We start from the raw sequence: 23078 nt of genomic DNA, 5'->3' as shown, positions 1-23078 counted from the left end.
GATAGAATTAGTCGGGCTGTTAGGGCTGTTGGTGGGTCCGCCAAGTTTGCAGGAAGCCGCGCCACACCTTTTCTGCCCCTGCTGTGGCTGCGCTCCTGCTCTCCTTCGTATCTCATGTCTCGGCAGGCCTCCGCACTCACTCCCTTTCATCTTCCTCTTCCAGCCTGGCATTCCACTCCGCGTGCCCCTTGCGTTCGTTGCTCTCCGTGGCCCCCTGGGTGCACTGTATACCTTCGCCATGCGTCACTTCTCTCTCCTTCCGGAGCAGTTCAGCGGCTTCGAAACCTGGGTAACCCGAGTGTCTGTACGAAGCCAGCCAGACATTTCCCCGTGCTGGGGAATCCATTGCTAACGATACTGCACCAGCTCGCTCTAGCCGCTTTCTTCATTGGTCCATTTATCCTCCTGCTCATCTACGATTTCATCCTCTACCTCTTCCGGTCTCTGACTTACGAAATCCCCGTCATTGGCGGGAGAGCACGTGGGGAGAGGCGCCCGCGTGCTCCCAGCTTGAGAGAACGTCCAAACGGCCATCTTCGCAGAATCAGTCTTTCCCCCCTCGCTGACTCCCCCGCGCAAACAACGGGAACGTCAAAACCAGAAGGAGTGGATGAACTCAGATGGCGCGACGGAGACACTGACCATGATCTCACCGATGACGCTCGATAAGCCCGTGCTCCTGGGAAGAAGTACATGTTCTCCCATTCGCTATTCTAGGGCCGGTTCCTGAATTTCACCTTGTCCGCAATCGATTCTGCTCATTTAATCCATTTGCGCGGTCCTGGATAGGCCGATGCATATCATTCCATGCCCAAGTTCATGGCAGGATTTCCCCACTTCACTCATTCGAACGGACAGACTCCACACTCTCCAGCATACAAGCCCTTCACCGGTCGTGATGATACTGCTTGGATTCTCCTATCATTTCCCTACTTCCTTCGGCGTGCGCAACATTGCTGTTGTTTGCTCATCCTGTACAACTGACACCACGCCCAAAGCGGCATATTGTCGCCGACTTGGTAACATCGGTCCCGGATGTCTCCTTATATCCGCATATGAGCGAGTGTCGCTTGCCTGGTCAACAGATGCCCTAGGGTGCTGTCAACTTGTCCCACAGCCTGGACGAAACTATCCCTCAGAGCATGGCATTGTGCTGTGTCACCCAAGGTGCCTCCGGTTCCCAACAACTGCACGTGGCTCCCCTCCCGCTCGAACCCGCAGCAAATGCCTCGCCCCCTGCATGGTGCACCGTTTTCTGGACAGTTAAATAGACTCCGCTCATCCAAGGTACCTACAGAATGGGAACCACGTCAATCAATATCCAATCCGATGACCCAAAGAGCAATGCGCCCTTCTATGCCAGTAAACGATATGCGAGACTCCTTCCAGTCGCCACCATTCGCCATGGATCAGAGGATGGGACCCCGGCCACCCGATCCCATAAATCACGTCCCGTTCGAACATGAGCAAGAAAATCACGCGCCCGATTATTTCACCATGCGCCCTATGCGAGGCCCGGCATCTCCACCACCTTTTTCGCCTCCCAATTTTGAGCCAGACCATATGATGGAACTCGGCCAGCCCAGGCAAAGTCTTGAAGAAGTCGTCCGGAGGTACCAACAACCCCATCGCACAAACAGTCATGTCGCTTATACGGCGTAGAACGAATCTCCAGGTACAGTTCGTCAACGGCTTGCTGTCGCCTGCGGCACGATACGGTCAGCTACATCCGAAAATGTGCAACGATTCCAGATTCCCAGCTGACTTCAACGCTCCTCGTACGATTGAGGAGGTACGAGCCATGGATCGTACGCTCTTTCCCGTTCACCTACACAGCCGATACTGATGACTGCCTAGCTTCAACAATCGACCGGATACTTCGATCATACAATCTACCAACTGACTTGCGCACTCTGCGCTTACCCGGGCAAGGCACAGTGACTCCACGGATGGTGCGTCAGGCCAAGTTGTGCACTTTGTATGATTTCTTGGGCGCAGTGCAGCTGGCAGAGAGACAGCGGATGAAGACGCAAGGGCTGCCATTTTGATGTGCACAGGTGTTCGCAGAAGTGCGGCCAAGGAGAGAGGTTGAATCTGATACAGTAGGGTATGGTTGTTACAGACGCATTGGCTGTGGACTTGTACTTTGGCGCACCTTGACGTCTCTTCTCTGTGTCTCGCCACCCTAGTTAGGCCACAGGCAAGCCCAGGCGGGTTCACGTGTTATCAAATGATTCAATGGGGAGGACTTTCCAGTCCGCCAACATCGGTGTTGATGGCACACAGCAGACTGGGAGACCACTGCATCTATCCGCCGCGACTCGTCACCCCACATGCTTTCCGTCGGGAAGTACTACTTAGGCAATCAGAAGCTCCGGCTAATGAGTCATCTCGTAACCCTGTTCCAGATAATATAACAAACATCACTGCACAACCAGAATCTTGATGTATCGCCATCACGAATAATCTTGCGGTTGTGCTCAGTGATAAATCCCTTGTCCAACATGATCGACTTCGACGTCGTGAGGTCGCCGCATTCATGGCTCCTGCTCTTGCTTGGATTGGCTCTGTACGCATATAGGAGGACTCGCAGCCGGGGACATTCGGAGGTGAGGCGCAATGTTGGTTGTTATTGTGACATGGTAATTGAGTGTGGTTTAGAGTGCCTCGTCGTCAACTCCCATCGTGGAGGAGAAGAAGATAATTCCCGAGTATTCAGAAGATGCATACTATCAGATTGAGCCCCTTACGGACTTCGACCTTGATCACACTGAGCCGGAGAAGCTGCGACCATTTAAGCCAAAGTATTATCTTACGATGGGTATGCCTCACGTCTCATAACCTTCTTGGGCCAGTCCAGTAGACCGATTTTCCCTTCTATACATCAAACCTATACCACCCCAATACCCTCCCACCCTAACATTCCCCAGCCATCCAAAACATCACCCCCTCGGAACTCGTCGCCATGGACAAAACCTACGCCTCGCGTGTCGCTCTGCGAAAACACCTGCTCCAAACCCGGCAACAGGACGTCTTAGCCTACACTTCTGATCCCCGCATCGCGCCCGCCGTCCGGGAATTCTACGACTGGATCATGGGCGTCTACCTGCCTCGCCGCTTCCCCACCCTTTTCACACTGACCGAGAAGGGTCTACGGAATCATGTGACGAGCGAGACAATCACAATATCACCGACGGACATCGAAGAAGCCCTGCGCCTCCTAGGCGAGAACATTGACGACGATTTCCTATTCCTAATGCCGGACCCTGCGCCCTCATCCTGTGATACCAGCACCACTGCCACGACGCAGGCACCACCATCCCAAGGCCCCTACCGCCTCCAAGCCTTCATCACGCTCTTCCCCTCTGGCTTCCGCACCCTATATAAACTGGGCCTCACGCTGTCCGACATCCACGGCCCGGTGCCGCACTACAAGCCCGTGCTGGAGAAATCCATGGACCGGTTCTTCGCGAGCCTGCCGACGGGGAAGGTGATTAAGAGGCATAATTGGGGGGTTACGAGGACGAGGGAATTGCTGCTTTTGGGAGGTACGCATTTGAGTGGGGAGGAAGGTGATGTGAGGGATGCGAGGGAGGGTGGACTTGATGAGGGGGGTAAGGCAGACGAAGAGCAGCAGGAAGAAGAGCACATCGACATCAATGAGACTGTCGTGCGATGTGAGCGGCAAACCCTGCACCGGCTTCCGCGTAGCAGGGCGATCGTGTTTGCTTTCAAGACCTATCAGTATGGGCTAAAGGAGTTGAGGGATGAGGGTATGGGGCACGAGATTGCGGATGCGATTGAAGGGTTGGGCAAAGGGAATGCGCCGGGGATGACGAGGTATAAGAGTGCGGTTGTTTGGGGGAGGCATGTTTGTCGGTTCTTGAGGGGGGAGGGAGAAGGGCGGGAGGGAGGTTAATGGTTGGTTCATATAGCGACTGTTAGATTCTGCTACTGTATCTGAATGTCACTTGTACGACTCGTCCATGTTATGGAGGCGAAACTGCTCAGAAGAAGGAGTACATGCTTCCCATTTTCTAGAATTGGATATGTTTGTGATGATGGAACTTATCTCCATACCTCACCACCATGACATAAACGTATATTTGAGCTTGCCATAATGTACTACCTAGGTACCCACAAGCTAGGAATCACGACCTTTCTAAGTTGAGCTATCTAGGTAATTATGCTTCTTACAGCTGTTTGCTTCTTATAGGCTGTATATTAAGAACACGGACGTTGTAGAGCTCGTCCTCAATGCTTCAGATGTCCGTAGGAGGAATAATGAAGCACTACGTCTCTGCAGAATTCAATGCACGGAGCCCAAATGAGATTTCCCACGGGCAATCCATTTATTGAAGTTGTACACATCCAAAGTTAGGCCAGAGTCACGAACATGTCCTAACATGATATCCTGAACATCGAAAGTAGATCCTCACGGGACATGTCCCAATATGCCCGTCCAAACCAATCCGTCATGTCACCCCTGTGCCACTCCGGTCCCCTTTGCAAGTTCCACAGATCCTCATCATCACTAGTAGCCAAAACCAACACCATGCATGCATATACACCGAACATGTACCATCTCGCGCCACTTCCCCTTCCCGGCCTCATGTCGCCACTTACTCGGTGTCCGAACCAGACGTGCTGTCATCATCAGAAGATGAGTCTCCCAAGGAGATCACCTCCGTACCAGGCTGCGCACTCTGCTGTGCCGGAGCCTTCCTCGCAAAGCCGCCCGTGTAGAGATACGGGTCATGCCCAGCATTATCCATCTTGAAATCGTCGCCCACATAACCTGCTTCGTAAAATCCGTCCTCAACGTAAGCCATGGCTTGATCCTCATCTTGCGGCTCCCCCATGGCTTCGTCGTCGGTTACACCCTCGGCATCCTCCAGACCCTCACTGTCCTCCTCCTTTTCCTGGTCCTCCTCCCTCGCCTCGACTTTAAGGTATTTGCGGTCGAGTTCCTCATCAGTTTCCCTTATCGCCTTTGCCAAAGCCTCCTCGTACGCTAGACCCTCCTCGTCCACCGCCTTCCAGACCTTGCGTGCCGCGATCTGATTATGCGACAACCCTAACGTTCGCTCCCCCGACGTCGTCTTGCGCTTATAAGGCCTCCTTGGTTTCCACTTCACAGGACCATGCGTCTCCTGCCTCACCACCGCACCCGCAGGCATATAAAAGTCCATGAGGGTACGCTTGCCAGGTCCACGAATGTGAGAGCCACACCCAGGGCACGACCGCTTGTCGCCCGCCATGTAATATCTTCCAAGGGCATGAGCTGAGTCACAACGCCAGGCGACAACCTCATCGCGATTAGCCTTTTCAAAATAGGCGCATTCGGGGATACTCTGGCCAAGCTCCATAGTCGTAGAGCCACTGGGATGAGGTCCAAGATCAACGACAGGTTCCGGAGTAGTTTTCGGCTGGGGAGTTGGCTGAGACACCCTCTCAGGCTTTGGCTTCGGCTTGAGATATTCGGCCAGGAAGTCGACGGCTCGTTGACGCGCCTCATCTTCTGTGGCACCAGCATCGACGGCTTCCCAAAAGATCTCCTTGCCAAGGGAGTTATGGGACCTGGTCAGGCACTTGAGGGGTTTCCCACTCCTTCGTTGAGGTTTCCAGAGTACGTCTGGGGCTGGTTGGGCGAACCATGTCCTGGAAGGCATATAGAAGTCCATCTGAACGGCATGGGTTTGATGCTCAATATTGGTGTTGCATCCGGGACATGCCCTACGGTCTCCGGCGTTGTAGTAGTGTCCAAGGGGATGCTTGATACCACAGCGCCAGGCTAGTTGCTCATTCTCGTCCTTCTTCTCGAAGTACGCCTCAGGGGGAAGGGCCTGGTGCGGTTCCAAAGTCTTTGAGCCACTGGGATGTTCTTCTTTCTTATGGGAGTTACTTGCGTTCTCTGCCCCAGTATCATCTTCAGCCTGAAGCAATACACCGGCCTCCGGCACCACGCGAGTACGCTTGCTGAGTCGCTCTCTAGATGGTACGCGCTTGCGCTTAGAGTTGGCCTGCTTGTTTCTGCTCTGCAGCCTTCCTCGCCTTCGTTTCAACACGTCCATCCTGTTCCCCTTGCTAGTGTGTGAAGCAGAGACTATCCGTGTCCTAAGCTGAGTGGGAAATTCTCTTGACAGCTGCTTTCTAGCAAGCCTGTCAATTGTACTCTGCACCTCGGGGGATGGAGGCTTTAGAATATTCCGGGAAACAGCACCTGCAATGATAGATCCAATGTCCTGGGGGAGCTTATTAGATTCTTTTGGATGACGGCGACCCCTCTCCGCAAGCTGCTGCTTATAACGGTCTAGGACCAGACTTCCTAAAGTCGGCTTGCTGAGATGTGCTTCAAGATGGGTTAGGTTGTAATCAGGAAACATCTCCTTGAAGCTGTGCAGTGTGTCCATCGCGGATGGGCGCGGTGGCACATTGTCATCGTTCTCTACGCGCCTGGTACGGGTCGATTTTGAACGTCTCCTTGTTGCGGGTGTGAGTGTCGAATATTGCCCAAATACCCCACTCATTATGTCTTCCCTTGAGCCATCCTTGACTGCAGGTCGATTTTCTCCATACTGGAGAGTCGGATGCATCGGAGGTACGGCAGCTGAGGTACGCCTTTGCCCGTGACCAGTAATACTATCAACAGCTTTCGATGGGGTCAAGGTGAACACGCGACCCTTAGGCATCCTCATTTCAGTTGCGTCGTATCGCATTAGAGCTCGGGAGGCTTCCTGGATCTCTTGGAATGGCGAACGGGCAAAACCTTGCTTGTCGAGCGGATAGTCAAGAGCCGAATACTGTACCATACCTAGTCGGTGACCGGTTCTGTGCCAGGACTGGTTCAGCTTCTGCACAACTGAATCCAACCGGTGAGGTGCATAGTCGCCAAACAAGTCTTTCTTGAACCGGTCAACATCAAGGAACGGAACAGCCTTGTTGCTGTCCTTAGAAAGAACATTGACAGTCTTGTAGTGTGTGTTCCATACAATCCTGTCAGACAATTGCGCAACATTTTCCGACACGCTTTGAAGATATCCCTTGATCACCGCGAGGGCGTCAGGGTTGCTAGCAAAGGCTTCGAGGTTGAGAGTGTTGCTATCCAGGGCATGAGCTACGAAGGTCTTGATAAAGGTAGCTTCGTAGACCCGTTGGTTGGCTTGATACAGAATGGCGTCCTCCAGAAACTGATCGTTGTTTTGATTGCTCTGAGGAATCTTTGTGTTGTGGTTTAAAGATGCTGCTGGCACAGATCGGATGGGTTTGGGGACTTCGCGACTGCCGTCCAGTAGTTGTTCTAGCAAATTAGCAGATTGCTGCTTGCCAATGTGCTCATGATCTACTCACGCAGATAATCAGGGAGAGCCGGAGGTGATGTCATTGTCTTCTGCTCCACCGTCGTTTCCCTCAGTTTAATGGGTTGTACTGCTCCCGACAAAGAGGCCAGACCTGGACGAGCTGGAGGGGAGTCGAGGGTACCGTCACTCCAGTCCACCTCGTCCTCGAGAGTTTGCATGTCGATATATGCCATGATAATGCTGCTGCGCAGCAGAATTGGGTTTTCGAAGCCGGTGGAATATGTTCTCGCGTCCAGATGAAGTCGTAGATGATCAATATGTGGAATGTGAGGAAGAGAATATAGAATACGGCCCCCGGAAAGAACAGATGTTTGAAAGGACCCATGAAAGTCCCCATGCACCAAATTTCGGTGAGCCCATCCGTGGGATTCCAGTCCACCCCTGCCATCTGCTGTGGCGGGTCACCCGCCGGCCTGCAGGGGCAAAAGGACGGATGCTTGTACATGTTGCTTCTCTAAAAATATCCCACCGCCTTTTACCGTGGGGGACTCCACTTGTGCTGGACGCATGACCTCCGAACTGAGCGGAAGACAGGTCCCGGCCAATGATGAGCGTTTGTTTTCTTGACGGATCCTCATCCAGAGCTCCATTCGGCATGCATCGCAGAGAGAAAAAGAAAAGATTCATTGTCGCAGGATGATGCTACCCGCTGGCCTGATGAAAAGGGACAAACGGAAAGAAAGAGGAAAGAACATGACAGGAAGAGCGGAGATTTGCCCAAGAACTTGAAGAGAAAAGAAGATCCAATACGTTACCGTGGCAGTCATTGATTTGCTCAACGGCCACGATGGGCGTTCCCGTGATTGGGGTGTCCGTTTGCGGATAACGTGGAAGCGGACGGGCACTTCAGCTGTCGCAAGACGCAAGAGGGTACTCAATTAGTTGCCGTCGCCACTCCGCAGCTGCGCCTTCACGCGCTTGTTTTAATGACCCTCCAAAAGATCGCCTGGATCGAGCAAAGTCCGCAGAGATCTTCCATGTCCTCGGCGAGGTCAGTCCCAGTCCGCCCGGGTTCCACAATCGCTGATGAAACAGGCCGAGGAAACCGCACACGAGACAAACTCATGTGGGGAGCTGACACATTGAACAATTTCTGCATTTTCTGAATGGACAGCAGGTCATGAGATCTGCAAACAGAAGGATTTGAAATACGCAAGTGATGCGCAAATGCTGTCGGAGTCTCTAGATTCATAACGTTGGTAAATGTGGGGTTGCGGCAGCGAGCGGGTGATGCTAAACATCATCGGCAGCATCACTGGGCACAAATGTGGAAAAGGAGCCCCAGGGCATTATTAGAAGAGAAAAAGATTGTCCAATTCGTGCTTGAAAGCGAGTTCGATAGCACGGATGTGTCGTAAGAGAGTGAGAGGAGAGGGAGAGAGAGATGTCGTCTGATTAGTGCTCACCCAAAAGCCGCTTAGCGTCCGCCCTGCGCCTTGGCATGAAGCCATCCCATAACGGGTTTACCGTACCTTAGCGACATGTGGCATGTCGACGTCCGTCTTGAGCGTTTGAGCTCCAATTCCTTCTCAGACACGCAGAATGGGGACGCCGACCCTATTTACCATTGCAGCACTTCTACCGCTGCTTGCACATGCAGCCTCAGAAGCGCCGCGGCCGCGCGGCGTGGGCCCAGAATGTACGTAGTTGTTCTAACCTCTCGACCCAGAGGGAAGCTCCGTACGCTCTTCACTAGCTTCGCCTGACTGACTGTCAATTCTCCTAGTTGCCAAATTCTACAAAGATCCCAATACATTTACATGCATTTCCAATCCCTCGATCAAACTGCCCGTTTCCCGCCTAAACGACGATTATTGCGATTGTCCCGACGGCTCAGATGAACCAGGCACATCGGCCTGCGCCCACATATCTCCATTGTCACCACCACAGCCTGCCAAAGCAAAAGATGGGGTCATCAACAACACATTGGTACTACCTGGATTCTACTGCAAGAACAAGGGTCACCTGCCAGCGTACCTCCCCTTTACCAATGTCAACGACGGCGTCTGCGATTACGAAGTATGCTGTGACGGGAGCGACGAGTGGGAAGGAGTTGGCGGGACCAAGTGCGAAGACCGGTGCGCACAAATTGGTAAGGAGTGGAGAAAGCAGGACGAGGCGAGGCAGAAGAGCCTGACGGCTGCGAATAAGCGGCGGAAGGAGCTCGTAGCTGAAGCGGCCAGGCTGAAAAAGGAGGTGCAGGATCGGATTGAAACGCTGAAGACGCAGACGCATGCAATGGAATTGAAGGTGCAGGCGCTAGAGAAGAACTTGCAGGAGGTGGAGAGGCGGGAGAAGGGAAAGGTGATTAGAGGTGCGGGGAATGGAGGGAAGGTGACGGTACTGGCGAGTCTGGCCAAGGACAGGATTCAAGAGCTTGAAGATCAAGTGAAGAGGGTGAGGGGTGAGCGCGACACGGCACGCTCGCGCATCGAGGAGCTGGAAGGCATCCTGCGCCGCTTCAAGGAGGAGTACAACCCCAACTTCAACGATGAGGGCGTCAAGCGTGCTGTCAAGGCCTGGGAAGACTACGCTGCGACGGAGCGCCCAGCTCCCGAAGCCGCCAAAGACCGCGATTTGGACGATATCCTGAACCCGGATTCTGAGAACGCCATCAAATGGGAGGACTACGAAGCCAACGACGAAAGCGATGTCGATGTCTGTATGTAGTGTCTTGCTGTCAGCAGTTTCTCCCGCTGCTACCCTCGCTCCTCTCTCCTCTTTTCCAACCGCACCAGAACTAACACGTGTCCTCAGTATACCAATTCGAAGCCTACCTCCCCATCCCACTCCGCAACTGGGTCGACGCCAAGCTCCGCTCCCTCCGCGTCATTCTGATCGAAAACGGCATTCTCGCCGACCCGACCAAATCCGACGGTAGCCAAGAACCCAAAGCTGTGACGGACGCGCGCAACCAACTTTCGTCGGCGCAGACGGAGCTCCAAAACGATAAAAACGAACTACAGGGCCATGAGGAGGATCTGAATAAAGACTATGGACCTGAGGATGTGTTCCGGGCGCTGAAGGGCCGGTGTATCGAGCAGGATTCGGGCGAATACACGTACGAGCTCTGTTTCCTCGACCGCACGACGCAGAAATCGAAGAAGGGCGGGGCAAACACGGGCATGGGCAACTTTGCGCGCATCGAGACGATGCACGTCGACGAGCCCGTCTCTGCAGACGGCAAAGGGCTAGGGACGGGGGAGCGTTATGTGCTCAAGTATGAGAACGGGCAGCACTGCTGGAATGGGCCGGCGAGGAGCACGACGGTGGTGCTGGCGTGTGCGGAGAAGGAGGAGCTTTGGAAGGTGGCGGAGGAGGAGAAGTGTGTTTATCGAATGGAGGTGGGGACGGCAGCGGTGTGCGAGGGGAGGAATGGGAACGGGGGTGCTGGGAAGAAGGGGCATGATGAGCTTTGAGGTGGCAAGATTATTGAGGAGTGGGTTGTGGGGCATGGTGGTGATGTGCATCTAGCGTTGGTTCCTCGTTGATCGTGAAAAAGAAAGGAGTCATGTGGCGCTCATGGGGCATTTGAATATTGTGAAGATAGATGTGAGGAGCTGATGCTGGTGGCCGAGGATGTTCGAGCATCAAGCATGTCTGATGGAGATGCTTACTTGCCGTTGTAGATGAAAGACATAAAATTTCTCGAAACATGCACAGAATGACGGCAGTTTTGGAGGGATTTGGTGGCATTCTGTGGCTTTGTGTTAGAGTGTGTTGGCGGCACTCGCAGGGTGCGCACATCTGTTGTTGGATAAAAAGGTGCCATAAGGATATGTTCTCAGTAGAGACGATCTGTACTGAGGTTCTCGGAGTCGTACTAGCGTAGACGATTTGCGTTCGAGCCCGGGAGCGAGATCACAGCCCTACAGAGGTTTCGCGGAAGACGGCTGCCGAGTAATCCTGGTAATGAGGACTGAAACAGCACGTTGATGGTGATCGTCGTCGACGTCAGCATCCATCCGTCAACAAAGGTGGTGGTGACTGATAAAGCATGTGCACAGATCATCAACACGAGCAAGCCCGCCCGGCGCCGCGTGTTTTGGGTTTCTCCAAGGCGACCAATCGGTTGGTAACAATAATGGGCAAAAAAAGAAGCGGGAAGGGCAGGATCCTGAAGCAATTTCGCGGTCCACAATAATGATTTCATCATGCCGGCGGTTGCTGTTGCTGCATCATGGTATTGTGATGGGGAGGATAAGGGGGACCCTGCAAGGCCATGATTGAGATGACTGCGTTATTGGAGAAGGGAGCTACATATTGGTGCAACGGAATCAATATCAAGAAGGGCCCGGAGGTGGGTGGTGCAAACACGGGTGTCTGCAAGGGCCGACGTTTGCAGCTCGGGCAGCGGGTGCTGAAAGTTTTCACAGCTTGTCTATCTCGCAGGAGACACGAATGATCTCAGGTGGCGTAGGGAGCGCAAGTTGGAGGCGAAAAAGCCACGAGGAATCTGGGACGATGAGGTTTCAAGACGCGAGCCAGTCCAGAGTGAGATGAGTCGTGACCTTGGGGTGGAAACCTCGACTCGGGTGAGATGATGAATCAGCTCCCACGGCCATGGTCGACGGGCGATACGCACCACGCCGGCCCCCGGGGGCACCCCTGTATGCAAGGTGCCCGCCTCCCCGCACCGCTTCCCCTCTTTGGGCTCTCCTGTTCTTTTTCCTTTTTTTCTTTTGGCTCCCTTTCTCTGCACTTTTTCTACAGGACAGCATGACCAGGGCAACAAGACTCATTCAACATTGGCGCACTCGAGAGCGAGCAACATCACGTGGGGAGGCAGACAGCTCACCAGCACCGTCTGATAGTCTACTGTGAAAGAGGTGGTACAGCCGCGGGCACGGAGGGGCTGAGGGAGTCTGAAGCAACCTGTGGTGAGAGCAGTACCTAACGGTACGGTGCGCCCTTGGCATTCAGGTACCGGCGTCTGCGTCGACCATTATTGGACCGCTGATTCAGGGGCTCGCCGCCGCGCCTTGGTTAATTTTCCCCGAACGCCAGCACACCAGCACTCCAACGGCGAGACGCATCTTTCACTCCTGATGATTGCGGCCGTTTGACCAAGCCAGTGAGGCTGTACAACGGCAGTCTCGAGCCCTCAGTCGCTGTGTCGGACGGCGACACAGGAGCCAAGGGGGAAGGCCCGATGCAAGTCTGCGGGAGAAATCGTATGCCTATCTACGGAGTTATATTCAATAATAAATGGAGAGAAGAGACAGAACAAAGAATCCACAAATTACGCGCCTCGAATGTAGCTCTCCCTCCGAATGGCGCCGCTAGTGTCCAAGCCTGTTTGCTTCTTGTCTCCTGTCATGGATGGATGGATGGATGCATCATGAAACCTGCATGGTGCATCTCGTTTGCAGCTCGTGCAGAATCGGAATGATGAATGGCACCCAGAACATACGAAAGAGCCCCTGCCCACTTGCAGTGCTGTGAAGCGACGAAAAGTCCTTCAAGTAGTATTTTATTACAGGTTTAATCATCCAAGGTCGGGAGCTTAAACTGCGTCCAGTTTAGCTCCGACCTTCCGGGGGCGCTAGGTGGGAAATTGAGCAGCAAGCTCCAGGGCCCCCTGCAGCCCGCCCTTTCCTATTCCAGGCCCGCTTCCTCTTCTCGTCTCCTCTCCTCTCCTCTCCACCCACTCTCCTTCTGCCATCCCTCTTCACTCACACGCTCCCTCACTCAACAACTCTGCCACCGCGCATTCCTCTCCTTACCCCCCGAGCCGCACGCTCTCTGCGAGTTGCCACCAAACCATCTTATTTGTACACCCTTCGCTCCTTCACGTCCGCACGCCCGCTTTCGTCGTCTCGCCTGTCGTATCGCCTGTATCGCAAGCCGAAGGCTCTTGAGAGACTTGTCTCCTCCCTCCGCACCTTGTTCGTCACGACCCCCACTCCTCTGCTGCGACAAGGCCTCTCAACCCCCGTGGCACCGATAATCGACTGTACATTCCATCGCTTCTCTCATCTTTCATTCGCCCTGCCGGTCAGCTTTCGTCGTCCGCTTTATGGAGAGCGTCCACCCTCCGACCGCTCCTTTACACGCTTCAACACCCCCGCGCAGCACCTGCTGCTAGCGCTGTGACGAGACACCCCCTGATCCCCAATCACTCCGTACGTTGCTTTTCGTCTTTTCAGAGTCGTAATCGCGTCGAGGTGCTGGCTGCTGGCTGCGGTCTTGTTGACGCTGCCTCCGGCCCCATTGGGAAGGAATGCATACACGGCTACTTGCTTGCAGAATGCAGAATGCACCGCTAACTCGCAGCTTCCTATAGAAGCCCCTGCTGCGTCCACCCTCGCTTGGGACGAGCGGTGAAGGTCCTGCCAACGCGCCTCTTCTTCGCCTTATACCAATCCGGGTTGCTCGCGCGCTGCTGTAAGCCACCCCTCACACATCATGGAGTCCTCATACGTGCACTGGCGCTATCGCGCCAGGTTCAGGCGCCTGCTACTCCGACTCGGATTCGCTAACTTTGTCCAGAACAACATGAATCGTTTTCTCACTCGGAAGAAGGACAAGGGGGACGACATTGGTGGGAAGAAATTCAAAAAGGGGAAGAAGGGCCAACAACCGGAGCCTGAACCTGCGCTCGACCTTGCCACTGCCCTCCCCTCCAATGACGATTTCCGAACCAGCTTGATTATGCCCAGTTTGTCCACGCGCTTCAGCATGCTGCGAGAGCAGGACGACCCAACCTCCAAGCTCGGCAAAGCCAGCGACGACAGTGTGTTACAGCCAAAACGTCAATCCCGCCTGCATGAGTTTGGTTTCGTCCCGGGGGGCCTTTCTGATATCGCCGAGGTTTCGTCGCTTAACGGATCAATTCGACCACCCTTCGCTGCCGAGAGGCAGGACTCGTTTGACAGCCACAACACCGAGGACAGCTCTGGAAGCATCATGAGCCGGGCAAGACCCGGAGAGGGCAACGTTCTGTTTGGAGGCCGGCAGAAGATCTACAAGGTCTCCAATACAGGGTCATCCAAGGGCTTGGGCAAACTGTTGTATGAAGATGATGTGCATATGTCCGCATTCCAGCGGTTGAGATTGCAGGAGAAGGAACGCAAAGAGCAAGAGCCTGACGCGCAGTTGGAGCAAGAAGCCGAGACAGAACAGCAGCCGTCTAGCCCTACCAAAGACGCATACTCACCCTCAGTGTCTGGTTTCAGCCAAAGACGAGAAACTTCCTCGTCTACCAACTCTGCAAATGCCAATGCTCGCTCTTCCACTGCCGCGACATCCATCGCTTCTCAAGGCGCCGGCGCTGTGGCCCCTGCTTCTTCGCCCTCTGTGCCCAGCAACAACACCCCGCTCTCTCCGACTGACTCGAATCGCACTGCCACCAAGGGCAGAAGGTTATATGAGCAAGCGTTGGACCAGCACATGTATGATCAGCAATCATCGGCCATCAATCGACTCAATTCCATCCAGAGGGCGCGGGCGCCAACGGGACGCTCCACTCCGCCACTGCTGTTTTCGCAGGCCAGATCTGCGACTAATCTGCACGACAGATTCAACCGAGGTGCTCCCTTGAATGCTAAGGATGCATCCTCGACGGGTTCCAATAGTAGGCCGCAGTCTCCGCCTCTCGTCAGCCCCCTCGGCAGCGACAATGAGGATGCCCAAGTGCTACACTCTGCGCTACAGCCGAATGATCGTGGTAAAGCCACCGCTATGGGCGCCTTCAATAAGCCAAAGCAAGCCTTCAGCGAACAACAGTATGCTGAGCGCCTGAAGCAGCTACAGCAGGACCGCGATATTTCCATACCCAGACTCGGAAATCCCTCGAAGCCGTCTCTGAGGGAACGCGCGGAATTGGAACGGCGGAAACGGACAGAAAATCCAGCGGCGGAGAGGAGCGTGCCCAGCTCGCCCGATCAGCAAAGAAAGACGTCACTCGAGTCGACCACCCGTTCCGAGTCACGACCCACTGAGCAGCGCGAAACTCAGATCCCTCCCCCAGCACAGCCGAGGTCCCCGTCACCGATAGCTGAGAAGGAAGAGATCCCATCGCCTTTTTCAGTCTTCCAAGCGGCCGCCGAGCGCATGAGGAATACCACCACTGTGCCTACGCCTTCTCCGGCAGCGCACGGTGGATCAACGCCTCATGATTTGCTGTCTCCGAATTCCCATCAGGGTGGGACATTTTTTGCTTCTCCCGGCAGCAGCGATGATGAGGACGAGGTCACGAAGCCAAACTTGGCCAAACCTTCCGAACCAGAGCGTCGAGGTCGGCCCCACAACATTCCAACTGCAACAGGCCCTGCTCCAGACATACTGGACCACCCCGCTCTCCGGTCCAGGAGCAACTCTCGCACGGAACCCCTCCAACACCCGGCCCTCCGCTCCCGGAGTACCTCTCGACCTCCACTAGCTACCACGGAGGAGGAAACGTCCATCCCTAAGGATACATTGGACTCTGCGACGGTTAGTGAAGATAAAGGCTCTGACGTGGACTCACCGACGCTTGGGCCCAATAGCGGTGGACTGAATGTTCTTGTCCGGCAACATCTCCGCAACCTCAGCACAATCTCCTCCGACTACGGTGAGGATAACCAGATTGCAATGAGCCCACCAGCTCTTTCGACGACTAAGCCTATGCCACTGCAAACACAGAATGTTAAGCCTCAAATGCGTCAACCTGGGTCGGAGACAAACACCACTACACACTCAAGCTACACGGGGTACTCCAATCCTTGGGACCTGGATGAACTTGATAAGTACGGGGAAGAGGAGAGTATCAGCTCCACCAGCCCCGTCGACTCACACAAGCCTAGATCAACTGCTACCAATGCTGCCGCTCTGATCACCCCCCAGGCTATCAAAGAGACGATCAGCGAATGGGAGCAGGAGATGAAGAGGTCTCACAGACGCGAGCCTAGCGTTGAGGAACGAGAGGCCTTCCAGCGTGAGCTAGCTCTACGCCAGCGTCAAGTACAGGAGAGCCTTCGCAAACAGGCCCAAAACCGGAGTCGAGACGCGAGCCCAGCACCCGGAGGTCTGAAGAGTGCATTGAACATGCTTCGCGCCAAGTCGAGCAAGGAATCATTCGCTACTGTCGACCAGAAGTACACTGATCCGTCCCACAAGGCTATGAGAATGTTGGGACTTGGCGCGAACTCAGCGAACGCTAGCAGTTCGTCCTTGGCTGGCCCGTATGGGTCAGATCATTGGAGGTCAGAGGACCGGCTTGGGCAACGGGAACCTCCAGTGCGCCGTCTGCTACAGCAAAGCGAACAAGATGCACAGCGCGAGCTGGAGCAACGCCAACGCTCTGCTACGAACGACAGTGCTCGTGAGCCCATGTCCAAGGGCAGGGCGCCGCCAACATCAAGCAATAGTTCCACGAGAGCAAGATCCAGCTCAGAAGTCTCGTCTGGACGTTCGCACAGTAGGCCACGGCAGTACCGTGACGACTTGGAGCAAGCAATGGTCGAAGGTGCTGGATCTAAAGCCACAGCGTATGCTCCGAATGTCACACCCTCCATCCCTGGTTATGTTGCAAATCCTACTCAACCCCTCCCGCCCGAGAAGGTGTCTCCTGACAGCCAAGGGCGTATGAGGTCACGCAGCAACAGTCGAGCTGCGGCTGCGAGTTATTTCGAGTCGAAGCATCTGCAGCCCATTCACACCAGCCATGGTGCCACAAATGGGGCTTCCCCACGCCTGAGTCCAGCAGCCAACCCTGGAATGCATCAGTTCTCTCCTGGTCTGCCGGTATCCCCTCGCCCGTCACCTGGGTTCCCAAGCCCCAACATGAACGCGTTCCGCCCACCCGCCTCACCAGCTCTGCCGTCATCCGCCAACAACACGCCGCCCGTCTCTGGCACTTCCACTCCGGTCGCGTCAGCATTCGCCAATGGCGCCGCAGCTAACCTTCCCGGCACTGGTACCCTTCGCAAGAAGTCGATCAATAAATCTGATATCTCTGAACCCATTTTCCTCTCCACAACGTCGGTCATTGACACGGTCAACTTGCCACCAGGAGCTTCTTTGAAGAACGGGTCGGAGGTGCCACCACCTCTTCCTCCTATTAACCCCATGAGGCGCCGGTTCGGATTTGGTCGAACAAACACGGACGACCCCGCCGTCCACAGTCCTTCTCCACCCTATAGTGATGCAAGTTATACCAACTCCTCGGAGGCTGTGGGAAACAAAGTTCCAGCACCCCGTCAGAGATTGAGGAAGACATCCAGTGAAGGCAAGAGTCTGAACGGGAAAGCTCAAGTAAAGACGGGACCCAGCCCGGCGGTCCCTTCGATGCCCTTTGGCGCCCGCAATGGCTCGCCACCTCGGCCCAACAATAACCAACCCATATCTCAGCAAAACATGGACGGTGCCATGTTTTGAGTGGCCGTTGGTCTGTCTCCTGCTAGCTCGGTGCAGCTGCCCTACACGATTTTGATACCCTTTCACAACTTAACGTAATGTATTTCCGAGGACATCTGGGTTTGCGCAGAGATACACGGCCGGTCGGACTGTATTTTCTTTGTTTTGCTAGCCATATACCTCTGTCTCATCTTCCTCCTTGTGGCTTTTCTGTTCTAGCGTTGGATGCGATACTTCGCCATTATAACTCCGTAGCAGGGACTTTCCGGGATTTATCTTCTGGGAACACATGGCGAATAGCTGGTTTCTATGCGGTCCGGTGTTTCGAGTATCCTGGTCTTGTCTACTGTCATCGGGAGCGAGCAGTGTGTTATCAGGCAGGGATCAAGAACTAGAGGGCAACCCTTTTCTTCTCTTTTGTTCTTAAACACTGTCAATTGCGCGCCATAGGTCGCGTGGAGGTACATATCGGAGCCAATCAACTCGAAAATGTGCAATGTGTTCTATAAATTTGAACTGGAAATCGCAAAATACTCTGTTTGTCTGTCCCGCGCATATTTGTCAGTTTGGGAGTGTACTGTGTGTAGTACATGTGTGCCTGTACGGCTGTGGCGCGTCGCAACATTGCGCAGCAGCGAACGTCGATAAAGCACAACATACATCAACATGCAAGTATACGGCTCTCCCATGATCCCAATAGTCACTCCCAGCGAATCATGCCTTGTCCGTTGCTGTGTCGCCAGTCCCTGCGTCAGGCAAGATCTGCAAGGAGGCGGTGGTATAACGTCGCCGCTGACGGGATGTTCCACGCTGGCTGTAGTGCAGTGGGTTGAAGAAGGAGGCGTGTGATGTTTGCTACTCCGCTTTTTGTGACCTGCGACTACATTGTTGGTTCTGCGCTTCCGTCCACGGCGAAATGAGAGTCTGGAGTGTTCATCTTCCTATTTCTCTACCCCGAGTCGCAGGTGTCGAAGCCCATGCCAATTTCCTACATTGCTCTCCTCCACCGACTCTTTACCTTGTTTTTCCATAGAAACTCGAATCAAGGAGCCATGATGAGAGGATCATTCACCGCCAGCGTCGCCTTCGCGCTTCTCGCCTCGGTCGTCCTCTTCTCCACCGCTGCTGTTGGGCAAGATGCATCTGGTATCCCAGCCTGTGCTGTACGTTGGGTCCCCATCTCGGCTTTCTCCTCGCTTCTCCTTCCCCCTCTACATTTCCCACTTCTGTTCCCCGTGCACTCGGCGTCTCTCATGAATGACCTCCCCTGCTCCGTATCGAGTTGCTGACGACCTTGAATTACAGATCTCCTGCTTCATAGCTGCTGTGCCGGCCTCGCACTGCTCTTTGGATGATAGAGTTTGTCAGTGTACCACGGGGAGGGATGCGATTCAACGGAGCGTGGCGCAGTGTGCGCCCAAGGTCTGTGGGCCCGATGACCTGGCGAGTACGTATATCCCATCCCATGGCCCGTAGAAAAAGGGGCCGCCATCTCCTTTCAATCGTCTCTCCTGCTTCTTGATTTGCTGTTATTCGAAATGCTTCTCTTTTCCTCCTGTGTCTCCTGTCGTGTTCCTGAATGGGTCCCTGGTAATCATTGACCCGGTGCTTGTCGGAGAATACATGAAGAAAAGAGAACGACTGTCTGATGGATGATGTCTGACGTAATCAACAGAGATTAAACCAGCTGTCAAAGCAATCTGCTTACAACACGGCATCACGCTCGATGCGCTGCCGCCCACGCCTTCGCCGGCCGCGGCTTCGACTGCGATGCCCAGCGTGCAAGCGGCTACGACTGGGGTGGCCAGCAACGGGACCGCGAATACTACGACGAGTGGTGGGGTGCCAAAGTTCACGAACGGCGCTACGGCTGCGAAAGCGGCTAGGGATCGGGGAGGTTGGGTGTGGGCCGTTGGTGCTGCTGTGGGTGTGAGTGTGGTCGTTGGAATGGGGATTCGAATTGGAGGGTTGTGAGGCTGTAGGTGATGCAAGCTGAGTGGAGGTATAGGATCTTGTGGAGGCGTTACGCACGAGAATCTATGGAAGGCTTCGGGAGTAATGTCCAGCAAAAGCGTCTTGGAAACAACAACCAGGAGGACGAGAAGGTTGCCGTAATGACATATCATGACATTTTCTTTTTTTGGACTTGTCTCCTGCTTACACACAACGAACGACTCTTAACTCTTTCTAGTTTTGATAATCCTAGTTGTTACAGTATTCTCCATCATCTTTACCGACCTCATACAGCGTGAAGTGCGTCCACCCATTTGCTTGACCATGCGGTGAATTCGTCATCTTGACCCGTCCAATTCTGCTTCACGGTGTCGATGGCGCTTCGCGCTTCTCCGCAGCATTTCTCCAAGACGCGGGTTGCTTCCTGCTCGTCAAGATCGTAGAAGGAACTTGCCAGATCGTCCACAGTTTCGGGTATGGACTTGAGGTGGACGAGGAGACTGTCCAATCGCTCCGAAGGAAGTCCCTCTGGATATATGATATTCGCTGCATCCCCGTTCGAAATCGCCGTTGATGTAGTTGACGGGGTGGATTTGGGGTAGGTCTTCAACCGCCTCTTGATCAATGCCTGATACAACATCCCCACCATCTTCAACCTCTTCACACTCCTCTCCAACAAGGCCTTCAGCTCCTTATCCCCTTTGCCGAGCTTATTTGCCGCAGCGAAAATCGCATCCTCGTCATCGGTATCGAATCCTCCATCCTCCCCATCACTTCTTTCCGCCTTCTCTTCTTCCCCTCTAGATTCTCCCTCCTCAATCCCCTCATCATCAACATCGTCTCCCCACTCCCTCAGCTCCTCCACCGCATCCATCAACACGGCCCTCCACTCCTCCGCCTTTCGAACCACAAGCCCCACAACCCCTTCCTCGCACACCTTAACCAATCCATCGCAAGCCTCCCACACTACACCAGTCGCGGCAAGGACATCCTGTCTCTCTGCTTCACTGGGCCCGTCGTCCTTGTTCTCGGCTGCGCGGCGCGAAGCGAAGCGCTGGACGAGAACGAGGATGTCGGACCACGAAGTGAGGAGGCGGCGGACCTGGGCGCGGAGTTCGGCGTGCATGATTTCCGGGAGTACTTGATTTTCCGATAATGGAGTACGACTGGTGGAAGGAGGGGCGGTGGCGGCGGCGACCATGGCGGCCAGCGCGCCGGAGCTTACATCTCCAATTTTGCTGATTACGGCGGACGGCGTGAGGGGCGGGGTTAGGAGGAGGAGGGAGAGGGTGGTGGTGTGGGAGCGGAGGAGGGCGGAGGTTGCTTTGATGACGGCGAGGGTGTCGGCCTGTTGTTGTTGTTGTTGCTGCTGCTGGGAGGAAGGTGTTGTTCCGTTTGATTGCTGAGGGGAGGATGTCTTCAAGAGAGCGGCGGTCGAGGAGGTGGTTAGGGAGGATTGGAAATGCGTGATTAGGTCTTGGGTGGATTGTATGAGAGCGATGAGGGGCCCCATGGAGGGGGGTTGGTTGGACGGTTTGGTTTTGGGTGGCATGATTGCTGCTTTTAGTGGATCAGAAATCGAAAACAGAATGGGACCAGCTCGCTGAAGAGAGGAGGTATAGTCGGAGGTGTATGAGAAATTTGGTACGAGATCGTATGCATTTGCAGAGGGGGGAGGGGCCGCGGAGTTTTTGCGGAGGTGTGCTCCGTAGTAATAAATAGCGCATCCCCGCAACGCACTACGGAGCAGGCCGCACCGCGTTCTTACGCGACTTCCTCGTGGAAGCTGCTTCAGCAACCTCCAGTCTCGGAACACCTCACACATGCCTCCCAAAGGATGGAGAAAGGGCCAAACGGCCGGCCCCAGGCAGACTCTTGTCCTCGATAACGGCGCATATACCATCAAAGCTGGACTGGTGACGACCGGCCCCTCCTCAAAACCTACCTACGACGACTGCCACATCTCTCCCAATTGCATCGCGCGCAGCACGCGCGACAAGCGCACGTATATATCCTCGGACCTGGATGAGTGCAGGGACTTTGGAGAGTTGGCGTTTCGGCGTCCCGTCGAGAAGGGCTTCATTGTGAATTGGGAGTCGGAGAAGGCGATCTGGGAGCATGAGTTTATGAATGAGGGTAAGGGAGGGTTGAGGGTGGGTATGCGCTTGCTGTGGTAGCTTTCGGCTTGTGTGATTGTATTGCTGACTAGACATCCTAGTGTGACCCTAAAGAGACGAATCTGCTCTTGACTGAGAAGCCGAATTGTCCAAAGGAGTTGCAGAAGAATTGCGATGAGATCGTGTTTGAGCAGTTTGAGTTTGCCTCGTATTATCGGAGTGTCGGTTAGTATCACTAGGTGTATGGACGGAGCACATCTGACAATCACCAGGTGCAACTTTCAATGCCTGGCACCCTTCGTCACTCCTCTCCCTTCCTCAGGAGTGTCTCCTCATAATAGACACCTCCTACTCCGACACCACCATACTACCTATATACTTCGGGCAGCTTCTCCAAACCGCAGTCAGGCGTCTCACAGTGGGCGGCAAACTGCTCACGAACTACCTCAAGGAGCTGTCGTCTCTCCGACATTATAACATGATGGAGGAGACGTATCTCCTGAACGAAATCAAGGAGGCCGTATCATTCGTTGCACCATCATCAGAGCAGTTCGCAAAAGATCTGGAACGGACATGGAAGGGTCGAGTAGGCGACAAGAGGACTCTCGATCCGAGCATAGTGGTCGATTATGTCTTACCGGACTATGAGCAATCCATACACGGGTACGCACGACCTCACGACCCGGAGAAATACAGAATGCGCCGCGGTCTGCAGCCTCAGCAAGGGCCGAGAGAAGATTTGCTTCCCCTAGGAAATGAGCGCTTTGCAGTACCGGAACTGCTGTTCAGTCCAACCGACATTGGCCTCCAGGAGGCAGGGATCCCAGAAGCAGTCATGCAGTCTCTCAGTGTTTTACCGGAAACATTGAGAGTGGGACTGCTGTCGAATATCGTGGTCGTGGGAGGGAATTCGCTCATTGAAGGCTTCATGGAGAGACTGGAGTCGGAACTACGCGTGCTTGTGCCTGCGGAATATGCGATGAGTTTGCGGAGAGGAGAGGACCCGATCAAGCATACTTGGCTGGGGGCCGCGAGGTTTGCGAGTCAACCGGAGCTGCTAAAGCAGGTGCTGGTCAGTAAGGCGGAGTATGATGAGAATGGCTCCGGATGGTTAGGAAGGAAGTTTGCGGGGGAGATATGAAAGGGTTGGATTTACTCATGCTGGAGCAAGACGCTCAAGAGCGGAAGATCGGGCCTAGTGATGCTGAAAGCAAGACTCATGATCGATGACTTGGGCTTTACTAATGATCAAAGACTGGTTTCATGTCATTATTCTCTGTATCTTTTCCGCTCCCTCTGCAAAAGCTCA

The 23078-nt window shown here is 54.4% G+C and overlaps 11 protein-coding genes across 11 annotated transcripts; 8 read left to right on the top strand and 3 right to left on the bottom strand.

The window, feature by feature from the left end:
- Positions 1 to 238: 238 nt before the first annotated feature.
- EI97DRAFT_454991 (uncharacterized protein) lies at positions 239 to 669 on the top strand (the record flags this gene model as incomplete). Its single annotated transcript, XM_033800599.1, has 2 exons — positions 239 to 304; positions 367 to 669. 2 exons carry the CDS (start codon positions 239 to 241, stop codon positions 667 to 669), a joined length of 369 nt encoding a protein of 122 aa, XP_033657603.1.
- On the top strand, positions 586 to 1455 carry EI97DRAFT_109311 (uncharacterized protein). Its single transcript, XM_033792962.1, has one exon. The coding sequence runs from the start codon at positions 794 to 796 to the stop codon at positions 1265 to 1267; it is 474 nt and encodes a 157-aa protein (XP_033657602.1). The 5' UTR covers positions 586 to 793; the 3' UTR covers positions 1268 to 1455.
- A 58-nt stretch (positions 1456 to 1513) lies between these two features.
- EI97DRAFT_429824 (uncharacterized protein) lies at positions 1514 to 1974 on the top strand. Its single transcript, XM_033797531.1, has one exon. The coding sequence runs from the start codon at positions 1643 to 1645 to the stop codon at positions 1844 to 1846; it is 204 nt and encodes a 67-aa protein (XP_033657601.1). The 5' UTR covers positions 1514 to 1642; the 3' UTR covers positions 1847 to 1974.
- Positions 1975 to 2426: 452 nt separating this feature from the next.
- EI97DRAFT_498339 (uncharacterized protein) lies at positions 2427 to 3919 on the top strand (the record flags this gene model as incomplete). Its single annotated transcript, XM_033802548.1, has 3 exons — positions 2427 to 2609; positions 2662 to 2821; positions 2931 to 3919. Exons 1-3 carry the CDS (start codon positions 2505 to 2507, stop codon positions 3917 to 3919), a joined length of 1254 nt encoding a protein of 417 aa, XP_033657600.1. The 5' UTR covers positions 2427 to 2504.
- Positions 3920 to 4433: 514 nt separating this feature from the next.
- EI97DRAFT_109151 (uncharacterized protein) lies at positions 4434 to 7648 on the bottom strand. The gene is made up of 2 exons (XM_033792960.1): positions 7351 to 7648; positions 4434 to 7300 (listed from the first exon to the last, which is right to left on the bottom strand). Exons 1-2 carry the CDS (start codon positions 7532 to 7534, stop codon positions 4623 to 4625), a joined length of 2862 nt encoding a protein of 953 aa, XP_033657599.1. The 5' UTR covers positions 7535 to 7648; the 3' UTR covers positions 4434 to 4622.
- A 1227-nt stretch (positions 7649 to 8875) lies between these two features.
- On the top strand, positions 8876 to 11130 carry EI97DRAFT_464091 (uncharacterized protein). Its single transcript, XM_033801398.1, has 3 exons — positions 8876 to 9000; positions 9088 to 10023; positions 10119 to 11130. The coding sequence occupies exons 1-3, from the start codon at positions 8904 to 8906 to the stop codon at positions 10778 to 10780; spliced, it is 1695 nt and encodes a 564-aa protein (XP_033657598.1). The 5' UTR covers positions 8876 to 8903; the 3' UTR covers positions 10781 to 11130.
- EI97DRAFT_109126 (uncharacterized protein) lies at positions 10983 to 11643 on the bottom strand. Its single transcript, XM_033792959.1, has one exon. It carries the CDS (start codon positions 11515 to 11517, stop codon positions 11185 to 11187), a length of 333 nt encoding a protein of 110 aa, XP_033657597.1. The 5' UTR covers positions 11518 to 11643; the 3' UTR covers positions 10983 to 11184.
- A 1759-nt stretch (positions 11644 to 13402) lies between these two features.
- EI97DRAFT_109105 (uncharacterized protein) lies at positions 13403 to 17958 on the top strand. The gene is made up of 2 exons (XM_033792958.1): positions 13403 to 13486; positions 13854 to 17958. The coding sequence occupies exon 2, from the start codon at positions 13860 to 13862 to the stop codon at positions 17718 to 17720; it is 3861 nt and encodes a 1286-aa protein (XP_033657596.1). The 5' UTR covers positions 13403 to 13486; positions 13854 to 13859; the 3' UTR covers positions 17721 to 17958.
- Positions 17959 to 18754: 796 nt separating this feature from the next.
- EI97DRAFT_454985 (uncharacterized protein) lies at positions 18755 to 19673 on the top strand (the record flags this gene model as incomplete). Its single annotated transcript, XM_033800598.1, has 3 exons — positions 18755 to 18862; positions 19005 to 19146; positions 19375 to 19673. 3 exons carry the CDS (start codon positions 18755 to 18757, stop codon positions 19671 to 19673), a joined length of 549 nt encoding a protein of 182 aa, XP_033657595.1.
- Positions 19674 to 19938: 265 nt separating this feature from the next.
- EI97DRAFT_447668 (uncharacterized protein) lies at positions 19939 to 21165 on the bottom strand (the record flags this gene model as incomplete). The annotated part of the gene is made up of 1 exon (XM_033800110.1): positions 19939 to 21165. The coding sequence occupies one exon, from the start codon at positions 21163 to 21165 to the stop codon at positions 19939 to 19941; it is 1227 nt and encodes a 408-aa protein (XP_033657594.1).
- A 286-nt stretch (positions 21166 to 21451) lies between these two features.
- EI97DRAFT_429817 (Actin/actin-like protein) lies at positions 21452 to 23061 on the top strand. The gene is made up of 3 exons (XM_033797530.1): positions 21452 to 21805; positions 21871 to 21994; positions 22042 to 23061. Exons 1-3 carry the CDS (start codon positions 21476 to 21478, stop codon positions 22908 to 22910), a joined length of 1323 nt encoding a protein of 440 aa, XP_033657593.1. The 5' UTR covers positions 21452 to 21475; the 3' UTR covers positions 22911 to 23061.
- The last annotated feature ends 17 nt before the right edge of the window (positions 23062 to 23078 follow it).

This window comes from Westerdykella ornata, assembly GCF_010094085.1.
Source record: "Westerdykella ornata strain CBS 379.55 unplaced genomic scaffold EI97scaffold_2, whole genome shotgun sequence".
In the NCBI taxonomy this organism is placed as follows: Eukaryota; Fungi; Ascomycota; class Dothideomycetes; order Pleosporales; family Sporormiaceae; genus Westerdykella; species Westerdykella ornata.
The sequence above is the reverse complement of the archived record's forward strand: the minus strand, read 5'-3'. Positions and strand labels throughout refer to the sequence as shown.

What these genes read in the sequence shown, in the direction of transcription:
- EI97DRAFT_109311 (XM_033792962.1), top strand. Translation starts at nt 794, where the DNA reads ATGCATATCATTCCATGCCCAAGTTCATGGCAGGATTTCCCCACTTCA.
- EI97DRAFT_429824 (XM_033797531.1), top strand. Translation starts at nt 1,643, where the DNA reads ATGTCGCTTATACGGCGTAGAACGAATCTCCAGGTACAGTTCGTCAAC.
- EI97DRAFT_109151 (XM_033792960.1), bottom strand. Translation starts at nt 7,534, where the DNA reads ATGGCATATATCGACATGCAAACTCTCGAGGACGAGGTGGACTGGAGT. An exon ending in GGCTCTCCCTGATTATCTGC is followed by an intron (nt 7,301 to 7,350) that starts GTGAGTAGATCA and finishes CTAATTTGCTAG; the next exon opens with AACAACTACTGGACGGCAGT.
- EI97DRAFT_464091 (XM_033801398.1), top strand. Translation starts at nt 8,904, where the DNA reads ATGGGGACGCCGACCCTATTTACCATTGCAGCACTTCTACCGCTGCTT. An exon ending in GCGCGGCGTGGGCCCAGAAT is followed by an intron (nt 9,001 to 9,087) that starts GTACGTAGTTGT and finishes CAATTCTCCTAG; the next exon opens with TTGCCAAATTCTACAAAGAT. An exon ending in CGAAAGCGATGTCGATGTCT is followed by an intron (nt 10,024 to 10,118) that starts GTATGTAGTGTC and finishes ACGTGTCCTCAG; the next exon opens with TATACCAATTCGAAGCCTAC.
- EI97DRAFT_109126 (XM_033792959.1), bottom strand. Translation starts at nt 11,517, where the DNA reads ATGATGAAATCATTATTGTGGACCGCGAAATTGCTTCAGGATCCTGCC.
- EI97DRAFT_109105 (XM_033792958.1), top strand. Translation starts at nt 13,860, where the DNA reads ATGAATCGTTTTCTCACTCGGAAGAAGGACAAGGGGGACGACATTGGT.
- EI97DRAFT_429817 (XM_033797530.1), top strand. Translation starts at nt 21,476, where the DNA reads ATGCCTCCCAAAGGATGGAGAAAGGGCCAAACGGCCGGCCCCAGGCAG. An exon ending in AGGGTAAGGGAGGGTTGAGG is followed by an intron (nt 21,806 to 21,870) that starts GTGGGTATGCGC and finishes TAGACATCCTAG; the next exon opens with TGTGACCCTAAAGAGACGAA. An exon ending in CTCGTATTATCGGAGTGTCG is followed by an intron (nt 21,995 to 22,041) that starts GTTAGTATCACT and finishes GACAATCACCAG; the next exon opens with GTGCAACTTTCAATGCCTGG.